This window comes from Vulpes lagopus, chromosome 11, assembly GCF_018345385.1.
Source record: "Vulpes lagopus strain Blue_001 chromosome 11, ASM1834538v1, whole genome shotgun sequence".
NCBI classification, from domain to species: Eukaryota; Metazoa; Chordata; class Mammalia; order Carnivora; family Canidae; genus Vulpes; species Vulpes lagopus.
In genome coordinates this window covers 89,405,504-89,424,180 of record NC_054834.1, presented here as the reverse complement: position 1 = coordinate 89,424,180, position 18,677 = coordinate 89,405,504, and the positions used below count along the sequence as shown (strand labels likewise).

The following is an 18,677-nucleotide window of genomic DNA, read 5'->3' as shown; positions in this document are numbered from 1 at the left end:
ATGTCTGCATGCCCATGCATGTTTCCAGAGGCCTCACCTCTATCCTGGAATGTGTGCATGTTAATAAGAGCCTTCACTTAGAAATGTATATGATAATATAGAAATATAGTACCATTTATATAAGAGGTATAGCATACAAAACTCAGGCATTTCTTCTTTTGATAATTAGGTTTGCAATAATGTGTAATTTTATCTATTGGAAGAGAGATAAGGGATCCTACAATGATTATTGACCAATTTTTTCTAGATGTTCACTTGATTGAATCCCACAAAAATATTATTGATGAACCCAGTTGTCTGATAGCCCCTCCAGGGCAGAGGCAGTATCTTTGCCATCTTTGTTTCTCTAACCCAATGCTAGGTTTTACAAATATTCAATAAATATTCCTTTATACAGAATTTAATTCATAAATATATAATCTACTTGGAAATTCTTTTTTAAAAAAGATTTTTATTTATTTATTCATGAGAGACATAGGCAGAGGGAGAAGCAGGCTCCTTGCTGGGAGCCTGTTGTGGGACTCGATCCCAGGACTCCGGGATCACGACCTGAGCCAAAGGCAGATGCTCAACCACTCAGCCATCCAGGTATCCCTCTACTTGGAAATTCTATGCTAAGAAAATATACAGTGATTTTCTAGGTTTTAAAATATAAAATATAAGTTAAAAACTCATTAAATTTGACAAGAAATAATTTATTTTAGTACTTTTAGTCCCCCAAAAGATAAATGGTATAATGTTATAATTCCAAACAAAAGGCCATGAAAAGCTCAATTTACATTGTTATTCTATAAATAGTACTGCTATTATTTTCTTCAAACTCTGATATAAGCAAAAGTTAAACTTGATAGAGAAAAAATGGATTTACTGATATTTTAGAAATATTGTAGCCAAATATGACTTCTTTCTTCTGTTTAACAGTATAAATAAAACTATGAAAAATGTAAGATCTTCCACATTCAAATACCCTCTAAAATCCTATGTGTGATCTACAATACTTAAGGAGGAAGTAATGTATTAAAGACTGGGTGGTTGACTCAGGTCAGCATCTGGCTTTGGCTCAGGTCATGATCTTGGGGTTGTGGGATTAAGTTTCACACTGGGCTCCCTTCCCAGTGGGGAGTCTGCTTCTCCCTCTGCCCGTCACCCCTTTCCTGTTCTCTCGCCCATTCTCAAATAAATAAATAAATAAAATCTTTAACATATATAGTCATTATATTACCATTTCATTTGAGTGTTATTTCTTTTTTTGAGTGTTATTTATTTCACATAGCATACATTTATGAGTATTCTTTACACATAAAAATGGCTATGATTACCATGGTTATTAAAAACTACATAAACAATACAAACTTTAGTTATTGTATTTGCTTTTAATTTTTTGTTTTGTTTTAAGTAAGCTCTCTATACCCAATGTGGGGCTTCAACTCGTGACTCTGAGGTCAAGAGTTGCATGGTCCATTCACTGAGCCAGCCAGGTACCCCTGTTTTGCTTTTTAAACAAAAATTTTTTTTAATTTTAATTTTTTTTGTTGTTTATTAAGAGAAACTATTCCATAGCCCAGTGTTGGTGTTTCATAGCTCAGGAACACAGGACAGTAAGTGACAAGCTTTAATAAGATGCAACCCAAAGAAATTCTTTATATTCCAAATTCATTTTGCACTCTGAAAGATACCAGCCTTCTTCATTTCCTCAAAATCTTTCATGGAATCATAATTTCTGTAGAAATCTGCATATTCCGGGATCCCTGGGTCGCGCAGCGGTTTGGCGCCTGCCTTTGGCCCAGGGCGCGATCCTGGAGACCCGGGATCGAATCCCACGTCGGGCTCCCGGTGCATGGAGCCTGCTTCTCCCTCTGCCTGTGTCTCTGTCTCTCTCTCTCTCTCTGTGTGACTATCATAAATAAATAAAAATTTATTAAAAAATAAAAAAAGAAATCTGCATATTCCTTCTTTCTTGGTTGGGCCACAGCAAAATTATAGAAAATTGCAACCCCCAGGGATACCACGAAGGCCCCAACATTATGAAATCGCGGATGCTTGGCCAGAAGGCCTCGCATCTGAGGTTTCATCAAAGTACTTGAAGTCATGGTAGTTATTCTCCTTAACACCTACCTCAAACCCAACGTCCTTCCTAACAGAAATGGATGGCCCCTGTTTTGCTTTTATTTTATTTTTTATTTTTTTAAGATGTTATTTATTTATTCATGAGAGACAATAGAGAGAGAGAGAGAGAGAGAGAGAGAGAGGCAGAGACACAGGCAGAGGGAGAAGCAGGCTCCATGCAGGGAGCCCGACGTGGGACTAGATATTGGGGCTCCAGGATCACGCCCTGGGCTGAAGGCGGCGCCAAACCGCTGAGCCACCCGGATTGCCCTGTTCTGCTTTTAAATAAACGTAACAAACAATTGCTCTGGAAGTAATTTCAATGGACAAAACTACTAAGTTTTATTATAATTACATACATTAGATATTAGATAAACATGCAATCATTTAAAAAACTTTATCATTTAAAAAAAAAAGATTTTATTTATTTATTCATGAGAGACACAGATGGACAGGCAGAGACACAGGCAGAGGGAGAAGCAGGCTCCTTGCAGGGAACTCGATTCAGAGCTTGATCCCAGTATGTTGGGATCATGACTGGAGCTGAAGGCAGACACTCAACCACTGAGCCACCCAGCTGTCCCAAAACTTTATCATTTTTTACATATTCCTGCAAAGATTTCTGTCTTAAATGCAAAGAGAGAAAAGTTTTCCCTCAAATAAAAAGATCAAGAAATTTTTTTTCATAAAATAGTTCTATTTGTATTAAAGAAACTACAATATTTCAACAAAAATATATCTGTTAAATTATTTTTACCTATGAAACAATTACCAGGCAGTTTGAAAGTAGAAGGTAATAAAATAAGATGATAGGGATCCCTGGGTGGCTCAGTGGTTTGGTGCCAGCCTTTGGCCCAGGGCGTGATCCTAAGGACCCTGGGATTGAGTCCCACATTGGGCTCCCTGCATGGAGCCTGCTTCTCCCTCTGCCTGTGCCTCTGCCTCTTTCTCTGTCTCTCATGAATAAATAAATAAATAAAATCTTAAAAAATAAAATAAAATGATAAATAAGAGAGGAAGGAAAAGCAGATATGCCAACCACAAAGACTGAGACAGCAGTGACGAAATAGAAACCTGTCTTAAATTCCTGGAAAGAAAAAAGCATTTGGGTACTTTAGGATAAAGCTCTCTCATAGAATGTTTGTATGGAAGACATTGACTTTAACAAGATTTTTTTTTTTTTTTTTAATGGTTTTATTTGGGACTCCTGGGTGGCTCAGTGGTTGAGCATCTGCCTTTGGCTCAGGGCATGATCCCAGTTGGGGGTTCGAGTCCCACATCTGGCTCCCTGTGAGAAGTCTGCTTCTCCCTCTATGTCTCTGCTTCTCTGTGTCTCTCATGAATAAATAAATAAAAATCTTTAAAAAAATAAAAAAGATTTTATTTATTTGAGAGATAGTGCACAGAGGGAGAGTGAGAGAGTAGACTCCCTACTGATTGGAGAGCACAACATCATGCAAGGCTCCATACCAGAACCCTGAGGTCATGACCTGAACCAAAGGCAGATGCTTAACCAACTGGGCCACCCACGCACTCCAACACCTTTTATGCTTTAAGTTATGTAGGAATACTGTAAATTATAAGAACACTATAAGAAGATAAAATTATAACAAACTATTATGTATGTATGATTTCTTTTTTGTTTTATTTTTTTTAATTTTTTATTTATTTATGATAGTCACACAGAGAGAGAGAGAGAGGCAGAGACATAGGCAGAGGGAGAAGCAGGCTCCATACACCGGGAGCCTGACGTGGGATTCGATCCCGGGTCTCCAGGATCGTGCCCTGGGCCAAAGGCAGGCGCCAGACCGCTGCGCCACCCAGGGATCCCCTTCTTTTTTGTTTTAAATAAATCTATTCAGTGGCACTTATACTTGTTTAAAAACATACTTAAATAGGGATGCATGGGTGGCTTAGCGGTTGAGCATCTATCTATCTGCCTCTGGCTCAGGGTGTGATCCTGTTCCAGGATCAAGTCCCACATTGGGCTCCCTGCATGGAGCCTGCTTCTCCCTCTGTCTCTGCCTCCCCCTCTCTGTGACTCTCATGAATAAATAAAAATCTTAAAAAAATTAAATATCAAAAATTTTTTCATTGTTCCAAATAGCTTACAAAGTATTCAAATTCCAATTCTATTTTTTAAAAAAGATTTTATTTATTTATTCATGAGAGGCACAGAGAGAGAGGCAGAGACACAGTCAGAGGGAGAAGCAGGCCCCATGCAGGAAGCCCAACGTGGGACTCGATCCCAGAACTCCGGGATCACACCCTGGGTGGAAGGCAGATGCTCAACGGCTGAGCCACCCAGGTCTCCCCAATTCTATTTTTCTAACAATTTTTGCATTGCTCTTTTTATAGTGTCTGCTTCTTATATAGGCACATATATGCTTTATTAAGTATGTTAAGTCTTTTTCCCTTTTAATAGTCTCCAAGCAAATATCTGAAACCTAAATTATTCAAAGAGATATATAGCTAAATGGCTCTTCTTTCTACCTGGTGATTTTGAAACTAACCCCATCAGGTAGCTAACCACATGGAGAATAAGTCTCTCTCAGAAGGGACAAACTCACTATCTGTTTCATTTAAAATGGTCTACCAGTTCTTTTGAATAGGCCTTTTGAAAAATCCTATCCTCATTTAAGGTCCCACTTGCCTCTTAAAATTCCCCCGGGGGAATGGAGTCTTAAATGATTTCTTCACTCCTTTATTCATTCCACAGATATTTGCAAAGAGCCTGTGGTGTTCCGGACAGTCCTTTCAGGACACATTAAGACAAGCACCCTTAAGTTCACAACCCCCCACACCAGTTACTGTGTAACTGAAAACTGAAAATATCATGGGGCCTGGCCCCACGTAACAGAATTTACTGGGGCTAAGAAAGGGAAGGGCTAATTCTACCCATGTAGTCAGGAAGGTCTTTCAGAAGAGCAAATACCTAAGTACTACATGCATTAAAAATGGTTGGATGGAATGAAGGAGGGGAGATTTCCAAACACAGGGAAATGAACCCAAATCTTGGAAACCTGGGTAATTTTGCAATAATTCAGCATAACCAGAGGGGAGGACTGGGAGGAGGTAGTTACAGCAACTGTGATTCCTGTTTGGGTAATGAACTCTGTAACTAGCAGACTCTAGGGGCGGGTATAGGTTAGGAACATATGAGAGGCACATCAGATCTAGCCTATTGATGATTCGGAGAGTTGTCAAACACAATCATACCTAAAGAAGGCTAAGTGATGCTTGGAAATCCAGGATACTTCAGTCCTGTGCCCTTCCATCTTAATATTCCCTTCCATGGTTGCAACAGCAAGGAAAGAGGGCATAGAGTCAAGTGCTGGCCCTTGAGTGATTCCACCAGGAAATGAAATGTTTCATGTCTGCTCACATTTACTAAAACAAATTATATTCTATACCTAATTTCAGTGGGGTGGAGGATGTAATCCTCCCCTACGCCTGAAACTAGGAGGACAGGAAAAATTGGTGATCACTGAAAACGCCTTCAGCAGTTAGGAAACATTATGAAAATGCTTTATGTTTCAGGTTAGACTGATGGAGTCAATATTTATCAGCATGTCATAAATTAAGATTGAGACTAATTAAAGTATACTGTTGGTTTTGTGACTGAAAGTCAATAGACTTTAGTTTCACTGTTACTCAAGGCTTGCGTTGTCTGTGCAAGCAACTGTAAGTCCTTTAGAGGCATGATTAATTCATGAAATTGTTTTACCTTAGTTTAGAGAATAAGAGCCAGATACATTTAATTGAATTAATATTTAAATTAGGTAAAATGTTAAAATGCAACTTTTTCCGATAGTGTTTCACTTCCTAAATAAACCACTCCCCCCCCCCTTTCATATGGAAAGATACATTGAAAGGAATGTCTTAGGCACAGAAAGGAATACATAGTAATGACTGCCCATAATAGAGAAATAGCATATTGCTGGGTATTTATTTAGAATGCTAATTTCAGCAATCTTTTTGATTAGCTACAATGCATTCACTCAAGCGTTGGTTCCACATAGCAGTTTAATTTTTGCCAGCTGTCAAAGGTTAACCTATCACTAGGGCGAAGCGGCTAACACATCAATAGCTTGATGCTATTTTGCAGCAGAGGCCTCCTTTATGACGCTCTTTCACCTAGTCTGTGCAATAGTTTGTTTTGTTTTGTTTTTTTTTGAAACATCTTTATTCTTAAACTGTAGTTTAATTTCTTGATTTCACGTCATTTTTCCGAAAGCAAGCCTTTGGAGCCATCAAAAATGACTTGCACTTTACAAGGGACAGTTACACCAGGCAAGACACGCAAAGGTACCTGTTGGTCAGGTGCGGGGAACCAGCTAGAGCGTGCACGTGGGGACGGAAACGCACAGACGAGCCCGCGGCCGTGGGCCCTTTATTCCTGTACCGTTTCCAAGAGGTGCAGAAAATCTAAGGTTTGTTCTTAGTTAAGAGGTGGTCTTCAGCGTCTTCCAGCCCTCCTGTCTCAGCTGCTGCCTGTTTAAAAAGAAGGCGAAGGACTCTGCGTCCGGGGCAGGGCAAGCTTAAACCTGCCGCCGATTAGAAAAATCGCGGTGTCGCAGGTGCGCTGTTAACCGAACAGCGAGCTTAGAGGTCAAGTTGGGGAGGGGAAGGGAAGGGAAGGGAAGGAAAAAAAAAAAAAAAAAAGCAAGCAGGCGAGCCAGGCGCCCCGGCGGCGGAAGGTCGAGCCGGGGCGGCGCTCGGCGGTTTGCTGCGCTCTCGGCGGCGGCCGGGCCCGCGGGCCTCCCGGGGCAGGTACCTCCCTCCGCCCCACCTGTCGCGCGGCCCCGAGCCGGGGGGGGGGGGGGGGGGAGGGGGGAGAGGGAGGGGGGGGGAGGGAGGGGGGGAGGGAGGGGGGGGAGGGGGAGTCCTCCTCGGCCCCCGCCCCCCGCGGTCCCGGCTCGCTGCCCCTCGCGCTCCGAGGCCGCCCAGCCGCGCCGGCACTTCTGGAGGGCTGCCCGGCGGAGGTGGCGGCGAGCCCGGGAGCTCGGGCCGCGGCATGGGGCAGGGTGAGCGCGGGAGGGCCGGGGAGGGCCGGGGAGGGCCGGGGAGGGCCGGGGAGGGCCGGGGAGGGGGGGGCCGCCGCCTCGCCTCCGCCTCGCCTCCGCCTCGCCTCCGCCTCGCCTCCGCCCGGGCCCGCTCCGGAGGCCTCCCCGCGGCGGGAAGGCGGGAAGGCGGGTCGGCGCCGGGAGCTCCGGGGCCTGCGGTGGGCGCGGACGGCCGGGAGCCCGCGAGCCCCGCTCCCCCCCCCCGCTCCGGGGCGGCCCCTCGGGTCTCGGCCCCACGGGGCGGGGGCTGCAGCGCCGCCTTCCGCCGCCGGGACCTGGGGCGGCCGCCGCGACCTGGGGTGGGGGCGCCCGCGGGCTCGGAGCCTCGGGCCGCAGGTGGCAGCGCGGCGGGGGCCGGGCTCGGGGGTCGGGGGTCGGGGCTCGGGGGTCGGGGCTCGGGGCTCTCGGCTCTCGCCCGCCGCCGGCCCCGCTCAGGCCTCGGGCAGCCGCGCGTCCCGCCCTGAGCAGCGGCCTCTCCGCCCGCAGGAGCCACGCGCCGCCTGGGAGCCGCAGCCCGCGCAGCGCCCCGCGGGGCCATGGAGCGCTCGGCCCGGAGCGCGCAGGACGCCGCCGCGGGGTAAGCTGCCCGGGGGTCGGGGGGGGCGGGTACCTGCCTGACTCACCACGGGGGGGGCGTGTACCTGCCCGACCTACCACCTGGGGGGCGCGTGTACCTGCCCGACCCGCCACCTGGGGGGCGCGTGTACCTGCCCGACCCGCCACCTGGGGGGCGCGTGTACCTGCCCGACCCGCCACCTGGGGGGAGCGTGTACCTGCCCGACCCACCACCTGCGGGGCGCGTGTACCTGCCCGACCCGCCACCTGGGGGGCGCGTGTACCTGCCCGACCCGCCACCTGGGGGGCGCGTGTACCTGCCCGACCCGCCACCTGGGGGGAGCGTGTACCTGCCCGACCCCCGGGCGAGGAGGGGGCCGCCGGGGCTCCGGGCCGCTCGCAGTTGCCGAAGGGCAGCGGAATGCCCGGGTCGGGCGGGGAGTCCTCAGCGCCCACTAACAAAGGGCCCCTTGTTTGAGCCCTGGAGGAGCGGCGGCCCGCACCTGGACGGGGCGCTCGCGGAGGGGGGCGGGCAGGTGAGCGGGCAGGTGAGCGGGGCCGCGCCCCCGTGGACAGCGACGCTCGCGAGCCGGGGGTGGGGGGGGGTCACACGGCGGGTTACTGCTGAACGGGGCACGGCCTCCTGCCAGGTCTGCTGACAGTCCCCGCGCTGCGCGTCTGGGTAAACAGGAATGGGCACAGGTAGTCCTACCTGGGAATGACCCTCGTGTTGCTAAACAGGCTCACGGTGGGCGCTCGCGGAGCCCTTTGATGCGGGCGGACTTTCCCTGCGCCTGCCCCCCCTCCCCGTTTCCTTTCTGAGTTCATCTGAAGGCAGCAGTGCCCTACAGAGAACACAAACATTCCAGAAAGAAAGTTTAAGGAAAAATCGACTTTGTAACTAATGAATGAGCGTTGTGCCCTTTTCCTGGTTTTAATTTTTAAGCGCAGAGAAGTCATTTTTCCCTGGAACATGACAGGCGTTTCCTTAGAGGCAAGTCACAGCGTGTTTGTTCATCAGAGACCCTGCGAACGTTGGCAGTTGTCTAGAGGAAACATGGAAAAGTCTCAAAGCCACATGACTAATATAAAAGATATTTAGTATAATGCTTACGTAGAGGAAACATGTAGCGTATGAATTAATTCTTTCATTTGTTTGAATTATCTTCGGCCCTCTGCAAATAGCCCTGTTACTGCTGACTTCCGTTCCTATTATTTTCCCAGTGTTTTCGTTGTTCAGTATTATACATTCTTCCATTTATTCTCGCATCAGGATGTGTGAGCAAAGAAATCTATTGGTAGAAAGATCTTAATCATCATCGGAGCTTGGGCCTCTAAGTGGAACTGCAGAGATTTGCAAGTTGAAGCTGAGGCAACTTTCAGGAATACTGAAATGTAGTTGGGTGCCACAAAAGAAGACAGGATTAAACCCCGGGGATTTGAAAATGGATTAGGTTAAGGGACGATTAAAACAATGTATGCATATACGTGAAAATAGACTTACCGGTGTTCAGAGATCAGTGCTTTTGAGTAAAATAGGTGAGTGAGATCAGTTGGCTTTGGGATGAAGGAGTGGAAAAGAGCTGTCTCATAAGCGTGACTACAATTAAGATACTTCAGATTTCACCTTTGAGAATTTAAGAGTTAAACTGATACATTCTTGAAAATAGTGTGCAAAACTGCTTTATCTAATTCAACTATGAAGAAAATACTTTTAAGGAATTTGACACTCCTCTCTCCAAATTTAAGGATGGACATCAGCAAAAATGCTTCAACGTCTAATCTAGAGCAACACCCCCACCACACCATTTCACCTTGCATTCTGTTTAGAGAAGTGATCAATATTTGCAAAGTATAAATAAGAAAATTATGTCGTCTTTTACTTTTCTGCCTTGTCTCTCGGCATATCCCAAGTACCTTTTCTATTTGTTGAATAGTCCGTATTCAGTATTGCTTTTTTTCTCTCAAAGACCCCAGAACATTAAAAATGATTTTAGTTGGGGGGGGGGGTAGTATCTTAGATATGGGAGGTGGCAGGGAGCAATCTCCATATGCTAAAAGAAATTATTGGGTTTGGGAAGTAAATTCCTTATTATAAAACTAATTAAACTGTGACTCAGGACTCTAATAACCTATGAGGCCTAGTTTAGTCCTCCTTGGATATCCCTGGCTCTAAAGAATCCCTCTGTAATTTTCCAAATTTTACATTGTTGTAACAAGTCATTTTGAAGAAATCTAGTGCAACTCTGTATTTTACAAATGAGAATCTGAAGCCTAGAGACACTGAGTGACTTTGCCCAAGTTCCAGAACAAATGAATGGCAAATACTGAAGGACAACCCAGGACTTTGGTTGCCTAGTTCAGGGCATTTATTTTTTAATCTTCTTTTTCTGACCACTGTAAAAATACATTTAAATTTCAAAGAGTCAGTGTACGTTATCTTTAGAACTGCTAGTGCTTGTTATTTACTTTCCCTGACCTATTGCCCCCCACCTTTTTTTTTTTAATTCATTGGAATTTAAATGTCAAAAGGGTAGTTAACCTTGCTTTGAAGGACCTTAATGTTTTGATTCTGAAACAAATTTTCAGGAATGGTCTAGGGTAAAAAAACAAAAACAAAAACAAAAAACAAACTTATAATTTTGCAGCTTTGGAGCTATGGAGTTCATTGAGGGCATAGAAAAAATTAAATGATTTAGCAGCTACTTTCTTAAGCTATTATTTGGATGCATTGCTCGTTCTAAAAACATTACTGATTGTATAAACCGAATTCTTGTTAGCTAACATTTATTAACTACTTAGAAGTTGAGTACCTTAGCTGAGGTTTCAACCTGAGAATTACCTAGGGATCTTTAAAATTAACGCCCATGCTCTCACACCTGCTACCTATTCTGATTTTATTTGTCTTGCTGGGACAAGCTGTGGAGAGGTTTTAAATGCTGCTCCAGTGATTGTGATGTCCCATCAGATCTGAGAACCGTTGATTAAGTAGTTGTCAAACATCTGAAATGGAGGTAAAGCGAGAAATGGAATGGGGTTTGCTATTAATCATTTTTAGGCAACTCATTTTCAGCTTTAGTTTGCTTCTTTAAAGATTCCATTTAGGTATTTAAAAATATATATTTGCTAATTCATTCTGAAGACGTATATCAACTCTACTTTGCAGTTGTGGAAGCTGAGGCTCAGAGAGCTAAACTAACATACTCAGAGCCACACATATTTAAGTGATGAAAGAGTAACAGGAACAGATCTGATCCCCAAACCTGTTCTCTTCCTCAGTAGGCATATTGGCACCCAGTGTTTGCCACTATGGATTACTCTGAATGGCTAGAGTACTTTTACTTAGAGTGGCTTTAGGTAGCTGTTAAAGTTATAGTGTAATTTCAAAAATAGGAATTTTTGATTATCAGATAAGAAAAATGACATTAAGGTCATATTAGACTTTTTGTCCAAAGTCTAATATCCTCTAAATGTGTTAGAGGATATTGAATAATGACCTGATGACAGTATTGAAATGCCAGGTGTATCTACATAATATAAATGCCAAGCTTCATGTTATTGAGACAACTGCTTTAATTTACTCAAAACGTGTGAGCCCTTACTCTATATAAAACACATTTTTCTAGGCACTAGGGGGTTGGCTCCTGATGTTATGAGCTTTACCAAAAAAAAATCCTCTAACCCAGGAAAAAATGGAACATGATGTTATTATAGAAATGGTATTTTCATGTTACCTTTAAAACATTATGCTTAGAGCTTAATAATGTACAATAGCCTAACTATGATCAGCAAACTATGGCCCAGCAAAGTAAGTCCAGAAGACTGAAATGAGCCTTCCAGTATTTTAATTGTAATTTTTTTTTTTTTGGTGGTCATATTTCCAGTATTTTAATCGTAATTTTTTTTGGTGGTAATTTATATGTAATATATACACACACATACACACAAGATTTATCTTGGGGCACCTGGGTGGTTCAGTGGTTGAGCCTCTTCCTTCAGCTCAGGGCTTGATCCTAGGGCCTGCTTCTCTCTGTGTCTCTGCCTCTCTCACTGTGTCTCTCATGAATAAATAAATCTTTTAAAAAAGATTTAAACAATTTAGAGTGTACACTTCAGTGGTGCATTCATACTGTTGTAAAACCAGCATCTCTATCCATTTCCAGAACTCTTTTTTATCTTGCAGAACTGAAACTGCATACCCATTAAACATAGCTCCCCCTCCCCTTTCCCCTCCACCCTCTGGCAGCCACCACTCTACTTTGCCTATTTTTTGGGTCAGATTTGCTTTTTTGGTGGTTGAATTTAGGAGTTTTGTATATATTCTGGATATTAACTTCTTATCCTCTGTTTCTGTGGAGTTTATTGGCACACAGCCATACTTGCTCCTTTGCATATTGGCTATGGCTGCTTTCACATCACAGCTGAATGGTCCAGACTGAGATCATATGGTCTGCAAAGCTAAAGATACTTGCCTTGTGGCCTTATAGAGAAAAAGGTGGCTAACCCTCTTGGCCTAACTCATGAAATTGATAAATGAAGTAGGGACTATTTACTGGCAGGAGGACTTCTAAGTATTGAACTTAAATATAAATTGGAACAAAATGATTAATGTTCTGTTTTCATAAAATATAGTAAGATTTTGCAGAATGGTGATTTTTGTTTAAGGGAAGACAGGTGTGATCCCTTGGCAAGCATTGCAGAATTTTAACGTGATGTTGGAATATATTTTAAAGAGAAGTTCTAAACTTATGTGCTGGAGACACTGGTGAAAAATGACTAATACATAGTCAAGATATTTAGGAACAAAGCTGAAGGAGTTCCCATCTAGGTCTTTGAAATCTATACCTGCTTTATGAGTTAAGTCAAACTGCCTTTATAATTTCCAGCAAATGTTTTTGTTGTTGTTACAGATATTTCATATCTGTAGGCTTTTAGTGTTCTAACATTAGTATGGTAGTTGTTGTAAGGCTTTTTTTTTTTTTTTTTAATGACTGCTTTGCTAAATTTTTTCCCCATCTGTTACAGTAAAAATAAACTAAAAGTATGGGAGAGAGAAGTTTCCCAGGACTATTTATAAAGGGCCAAATGTCTTCAGTTTTGCATACAAACTTCATATCTGAGGAATGAATCCCTTGGAAAAGTTTCTCAAAAACTGACTAGTCCAGGAAAATGCTAGCATGAGCTTGGGTAATTATTATTATTTTCATATAGTTTAAATTTATAATGCTGTTTATAAATGTAAATAAGTTAAAGCTATTAAATTGCTTTAGACCTAAAAAAGCCGTAGAGTTGAAATGTGGAGTAATTTGACGAAGAAAGTACTTTAATTGGGATGGTTATCTCCGTATTAAGACAGCAAAGAATGCCACAGTGAGAGGAAAAAGTCTATTAAACTCAACTCCTAGAAAGCTGAAAACTTGGTACTATTTTGATTTATCACGATTTTAAAAGTATTAAAAGTTTACAAAGGTCAGAATTTCCAGGTTTCATTGGTGATGAATTAAGGTATTTGGGTTTCCAATATATGTTGTGCCCTGATTGTGCCTTTCTTTTCTTTCTTTCTTTCCTTTCTTTCCTTCCTTTCTTTTTAAAGATTTTATTTATTCACGAGAGAGACAGAGGCAGAGAGGGAGAAGCAGGCTCTATGCAGGGAGCCTGACGTGGGACTCGGACTCCATCCCGGGTCTCCAGGATCAGGCCCTGGGCCGAAGGTGGCGCTAAACTCTGAGCCACCCGGGCTGCCCTGTCTGTGCCTTTTCACGCATGTAGCTCAGGGAATTTGCTCAGAGACAGGAGAGCACACATATACTACAGAGTCGGGCCAGTTTCTTAACTGCCAAGTCTTGAGAGAAAAAATAGTGCCCCGTTAAGGCTTTCAGGTTTTGGTTATGAGGTAGTGAGAGGAGGTGCTGGGGAAGCAGGGAGGAGGATTGCCTCAGAGTCCCTCATTTTAATTCTCCCTCCATCCTCTTGTCCCCTCCCTGTTAGAGACACTCTGTCCAATGAAACGAGAGCTTCAGAGATAATATAAACCATTTTGTATACATAAACAATTGATATATTTGTAAAAAGTACCGTAGTGCCCCCCCCCCCAATGGGGGGGGGAATCTCTTCCATCCCCCAGTGGATGCCTGAAACTTGGAATGGTACCAGCCCTATGTGTACCATTTTCCCCCTTATGCCTACACACCTGTGAGAAGTTGAACTTACAAGGTAGGCACCGTAAGAGTAAACACATACCTAGTCACATGGAACAGTCATAATAAGGTGTATGTAGAGATCGCCTTGGGGCAACAGGGAGGGCCTGTGGAGACCAGCTGGCTGAGTACAGACCGGTCCATGGGGACCCGTCTCTAGGTAGCCACAGGCCCGAGCTAACCAATGGGCTACTTACACCCAGGACAGTTACAGGAAAGGGAAGATTCTATGGTCTCCAGACGGCCTCCCTCCCCCTCAGTAAAAGCAGCCCCCCACCCATTGCCTCCCTGCGTCTCTCCTCTGCTGTCCTGCCTGAGGCTCCCTTGCTGGATATTTAGTGAACTTTCTCTCTCTCTTGTTCTGCCTCAGGTGAATTCTCTCACTGCTCCAGGCCACTGGCTTCCTCCTGTTCCTCGCCCTGCATTTGGGGGCCCCCATCGGTGGGGAGAGACCCCACATTATAGAACACGTAGTATGTGGTTGGGGTGTCTCACTCCCGTGTGCACTCACACGTGTGCTCTCTATCCGCACCTCAGGACATTGGACTTGGACTCGCCCTTCCACTGATGACGTGAGGTGAGACGAAGCGAGGTGGCCGCCGCAGGCCCTGCACGCAGGGTGAGACTACAGTCCACCTGTGCCGAGCCCCAGAAGGGGGCCCTCTGCTCCCAGGCCGCGGCTGCTTGATCATTGGCAAGGGAAGCTGCCCAAAGCAGACCGCAGTTACTGGGGGACGCCTGTCTGGGTTAATAAGAGAGATTTTCTTTTATAATTGCCTCAGACATGTAGAAAATTACTTTGGACAGAATTGAGACTGAAATGCCATGTCTTTTTCTTTCTTTTTTTTTTTTTTTGCGGGATGGGGGGTGGGTGATGACCTTTTTGAAAATAACCCAAGTGGTTCAGAGGCAACCGAATGAGGTGGCGTTGAAAGAGCACCTGAGGGATCCCTGGGTGGCGCAGCGGTTTGGCGCCTGCCTTTGGCCCAGGGCGTGATCCTGGAGACCCGGGATCGAGTCCCACGTCGGGCTCCCGGTGCATGGAGCCTGCTTCTCCCTCTGCCTGCCTATCATAAATAAATAAAAAATTAAAAAAAAAAAAGAAACATTAAAAAAAAAAAAAAAGAAAGAAAGAGCACCTGAATCATAGTAGTGGAGTCCATGATCTGGCCAATGCTTACAAAATAATGATTCTGCTTTTCTGTGTAGCGTATAGGTTGACTTTAAACAGGGTTGAACGCCAGTGACGTCAATGTATTTTTAAAATGGTAGTGTCATTGGGAAAAGTTCCTTGTTTTTCAGTGTGATTAATTTGGAGGATTAACACCAAGTAATGTGTATGCATCCCGGTGGCTTTGTAACATTAATACCATTTCCCTTTGTAGCCTAACATTACAGCTTCTGCAGTTATACCAAGATATATTTATGAGAAAGTAGAGTTAAGATGCTGAAACCTAGATGGGATGTTCGTCACCAGTCCCGGAGGGTTTTTCTCTCTCTGACCTGCGTGCGCATGCACACATGTATTATTTCTGGAGAAATGACAGTGAGGAAGTAGGAGATGACCCCAAGGGGAGTAGTGGTGACAGGAGCCAGAATTTTAACAGCTGCTACAGTTGTGTATCAGTTCAGATCTGCTGGAAAAACAGGAAATTAAGTTGCTAAATCGGAACAAGGCTACCACCCTACCATTCCCATGTCTAATGGAAGTGCTCTAGTTTCGAGGCCAAATGAAGTCCACAGTGGTCAAGATAATTATAAGAGCTGCTGAATTTATTATTTCCTTTGTGCTAAAGTGGAAGTTGTCAGAAGTGTTTCTCTGTTGTTCTTTTATGCCTGCCAGTCAAGTATCAGTGCTTTAATAGAATGAGGAAAGAGAGTGAGTGACTTTCTTTTTTTTTTTTTTTTAAGATTTATTTATTCATGAGTGACACAGAGAGAGGCAGAGACATAGGCAGAGGGAGAAGCAGGCTCTCTGTGGAAGCCTGATGCGGGACTCGATCCCAGGACCCCCGGGGATCACCACCTGAGCTGAAGGCAGACGCTCAACCACTGAGCCACCAGCTGCCTGAGACTGAGTGACTTTTTAATTTTTTTAAAAGATTTTATTTATTTATTCATGAGAGAGGGGCAGAGGGAGAAGCAGGCTCCGTGAAGGGAGCCTGATGTGGGACTCGATCCCGGGACTCCAGGATCAGGCCCTGGGCCGAAGGCAGGTGCTAAACTGCTGAGCCACCCAGGGATCCCCACTGAGTGACTTTCTTAAAGGACTTCATGTCTCAGGCAGCCCCCATATTCTTGGATATTCATGTTTTGGTCATTTGCTGGCAGCAAAACTCCTGAGTGAAGTGCCTATCAGATTCTGGGCGTGTTTTCTTCCCGTCTTTCGCTCTTATGTAAGTTGTCCATTCCCAGCGAGCAGCTAGATGCTTTAATTTCAAGTGAAAACCTTTTTGCTGTGCAAGGAGAGCAAGGTTGGAGGTAGTAGAAAAGAATTTTAGCATATGAAAATAATTTTTAAATTTTATGTTGTGATCCTATGCTACTGGTCTTCTATCTTCAGTTTTTTCTTTCTCTGAAAGAGGGCAGGTTTTATCATGATAGTTTTATTACTTGTGAACATTTCCCCTTCTAGGAAAGTTATGGATGACTTTGTTTGGATGAAAAACCTGAGTGATCTGAAAGGGGAAATAGACTGGTTTTTCCCATCACCTTTTTTTCGGGACAAATTTTGTATCTAGAACTTATTCCAACCTGTAGCTTACTCCAGTTTACCATATATCACTTTTGAAATACAATCTTGTCTGAAAGGAGCAATGTCTAAATTTTGTCTAATCATCTGTGTGCCTATGTGTATGTAGAAAAACATAGGAAATTCATTCTTAGGTGGTGCTAAGAAAATTTAGTCCTGAAGTTTGTGCTGGTATCCTTGTGAAGCCTTAGGAACATGTTTCCAACTTAAATTGATAGTTGTATGTGGTCTAGCCTTGACTGTGCTAATGGGCATCCGTAGAGTTTTTCTAATCAAGGTCAGGATTTCCTATATATGTTGGAGATGCACTACTTTGAGATTTTCATTTTTTTTGTGAATCACAGTGATTTGGGACGTTAAGCAGATCATGCAAGTTCAAATTAGTGGCACTTCTAAAAGTTATCTGAAGGTGTTGAATGAATATTTGCTATAATTTTTGGTAAACCAAATTGATTCTTTTTTTTTTTTTTTGTATTCTTCCAAATACTAAGCACATCAAGTTGACAGTAACAAATACTTGAATATCACGGATTTGGGTTAATAAAATTTAGGCAAGGTAGAGACCAAGTTTCTGGAACCCCACAGATAATTGGAATGCTTTGAACACAAAGACACCATTGGCATTAAAGGAACAGCCTCCGGATACCAAGAAATGATGGGCTGAGCTGTAGGCCTATGCAGTTTGGGAGGTTGGAGCAGTATGGTGATGGCTATTTAATTCTATCTTTTACCATCTGTTGATCTTCACAGGGAATTTTATAAGACTTCCTGTCAAGAAGCAGTTTTTAAAAATTCTGGCACTTAGCCATTTTGTTTTTAATAGTTAAAGGCTATATGGAATGCTTTGCTCTCTGAATCAAACCTAGTCAAAATCTCTGGTTATTGTGCTGATGATTCATCCTGGTTATGTGATCTGTGTGACTGATGAGGAACCTGTCTTATTTGGGCTGAGTTGTGGATGGCTTTACACACATTGTTTCTGTGGCCTTAGGAGTATTTCCTCAAAATGATCTTTACCAACGTAGCCCTATGTGGAACATTCTGGAGGAGTGAGAAAAGGAGAGGTGTGCTGTGCAAATGAGAATGGCAACATTTTCCCCCCTTAAACTTACCATTGCTAATTAAAATGAGTTTTCATGGCTACATGATTTTAAGCTCTAAAATCAACTATGTCAAAGCAGAAAAAATTTCTCACATTAGTTTTTAAAATAAGATGGGAAAAATGTGAAAGAAATAGTAATACCCTGTATATACTCAATTTGATTTTTCATCTTATATTTAAATACATTAAGCGTATCTCAGTTGTATATAGTACTCATTTACTCGGGCCTTTTGTGAGCTACTTATGTTTTTATACCGCTTCGTGGAAAAAAAATTAAATTTTGTGCATTGTGAAGGGGAGTATTTCCTAAGCCCCCCTCCCCCATTGCCACCCTTTGCTTAGCCAAGTAGATGGACTCAGTGCTAAATGGAAATGTAGAGATAATTTTTTATTTGGGGATGTAGATGAAGAAGGGATAAAATGGGCAAAATATATTCGATGAGTGGAAAAATTAAACCAGAACAGTCTCTGGTGGTGAAAGAAAAGACAGTGGTGGGGATCCCTGGGTGGCTTGGCGGTTTGGTGCCTGCCTTTGGCCCGAGGTGTGATCCTGGAGAGCCGGGATCGAGTCCCGCATTGGGCTCCCTGCATGGAGCCTGCTTCTCCCTCTGCCTGTGTCTCCGCCTCTCTCTCTCTCTCTCTCTCTCTCTGTGTGTGTGTGTGTCTCATGAATAAATAAAATATTATTTTTAATCTCTTATTATTTCTTTAATCTCTATGTTCAGTTGGCAATACTCGTACTGTTTGTGAAACAGCTCTGTGATCTTAGGTTATTAGAAAGCATTTTATGTCAAAGACCACGTATAACTTCTTCAAAAGTACGATGTATACTTTTGGAGGGAGAGATTCCATCCAAAACATAATTGATAATTATTGTATTCTAATGACATAATTCTTTA

General features: G+C 43.6%; 1 protein-coding gene and 1 long non-coding RNA gene across 14 annotated transcripts in view; one reads left to right on the top strand and one right to left on the bottom strand.

The window, feature by feature from the left end:
- Positions 1-480: 480 nt before the first annotated feature.
- On the bottom strand, positions 481-8,430 carry LOC121501719. Its single transcript, XR_005990669.1, has 3 exons — positions 8,078-8,430; positions 6,419-6,600; positions 481-1,894 (listed from the first exon to the last, which is right to left on the bottom strand). It is a non-coding gene; the product is annotated as an uncharacterized LOC121501719 (long non-coding RNA).
- COBLL1 (cordon-bleu WH2 repeat protein like 1) overlaps positions 6,205-18,677 on the top strand; it is a 157,817-nt gene continuing 145,344 nt past the window's right edge. For 4 of the 13 annotated variants that reach the window (XM_041774042.1, XM_041774037.1, XM_041774041.1 and 1 more), the window contains exons 1-2: positions 6,205-6,414; positions 7,659-7,749. In XM_041774042.1, the coding sequence (XP_041629976.1) occupies positions 6,366-6,414; positions 7,659-7,749 (140 nt within the window). In that variant the 5' untranslated portion in view covers positions 6,205-6,365. Of the gene's footprint in view, positions 6,415-6,509; positions 6,540-6,793; positions 6,880-6,993; positions 7,134-7,207; positions 7,750-14,294; positions 14,502-18,677 lie in introns of those variants that run through there. The other 9 variants (XM_041774043.1, XM_041774047.1, XM_041774036.1 and 6 more) reach the window with 6 other exon arrangements.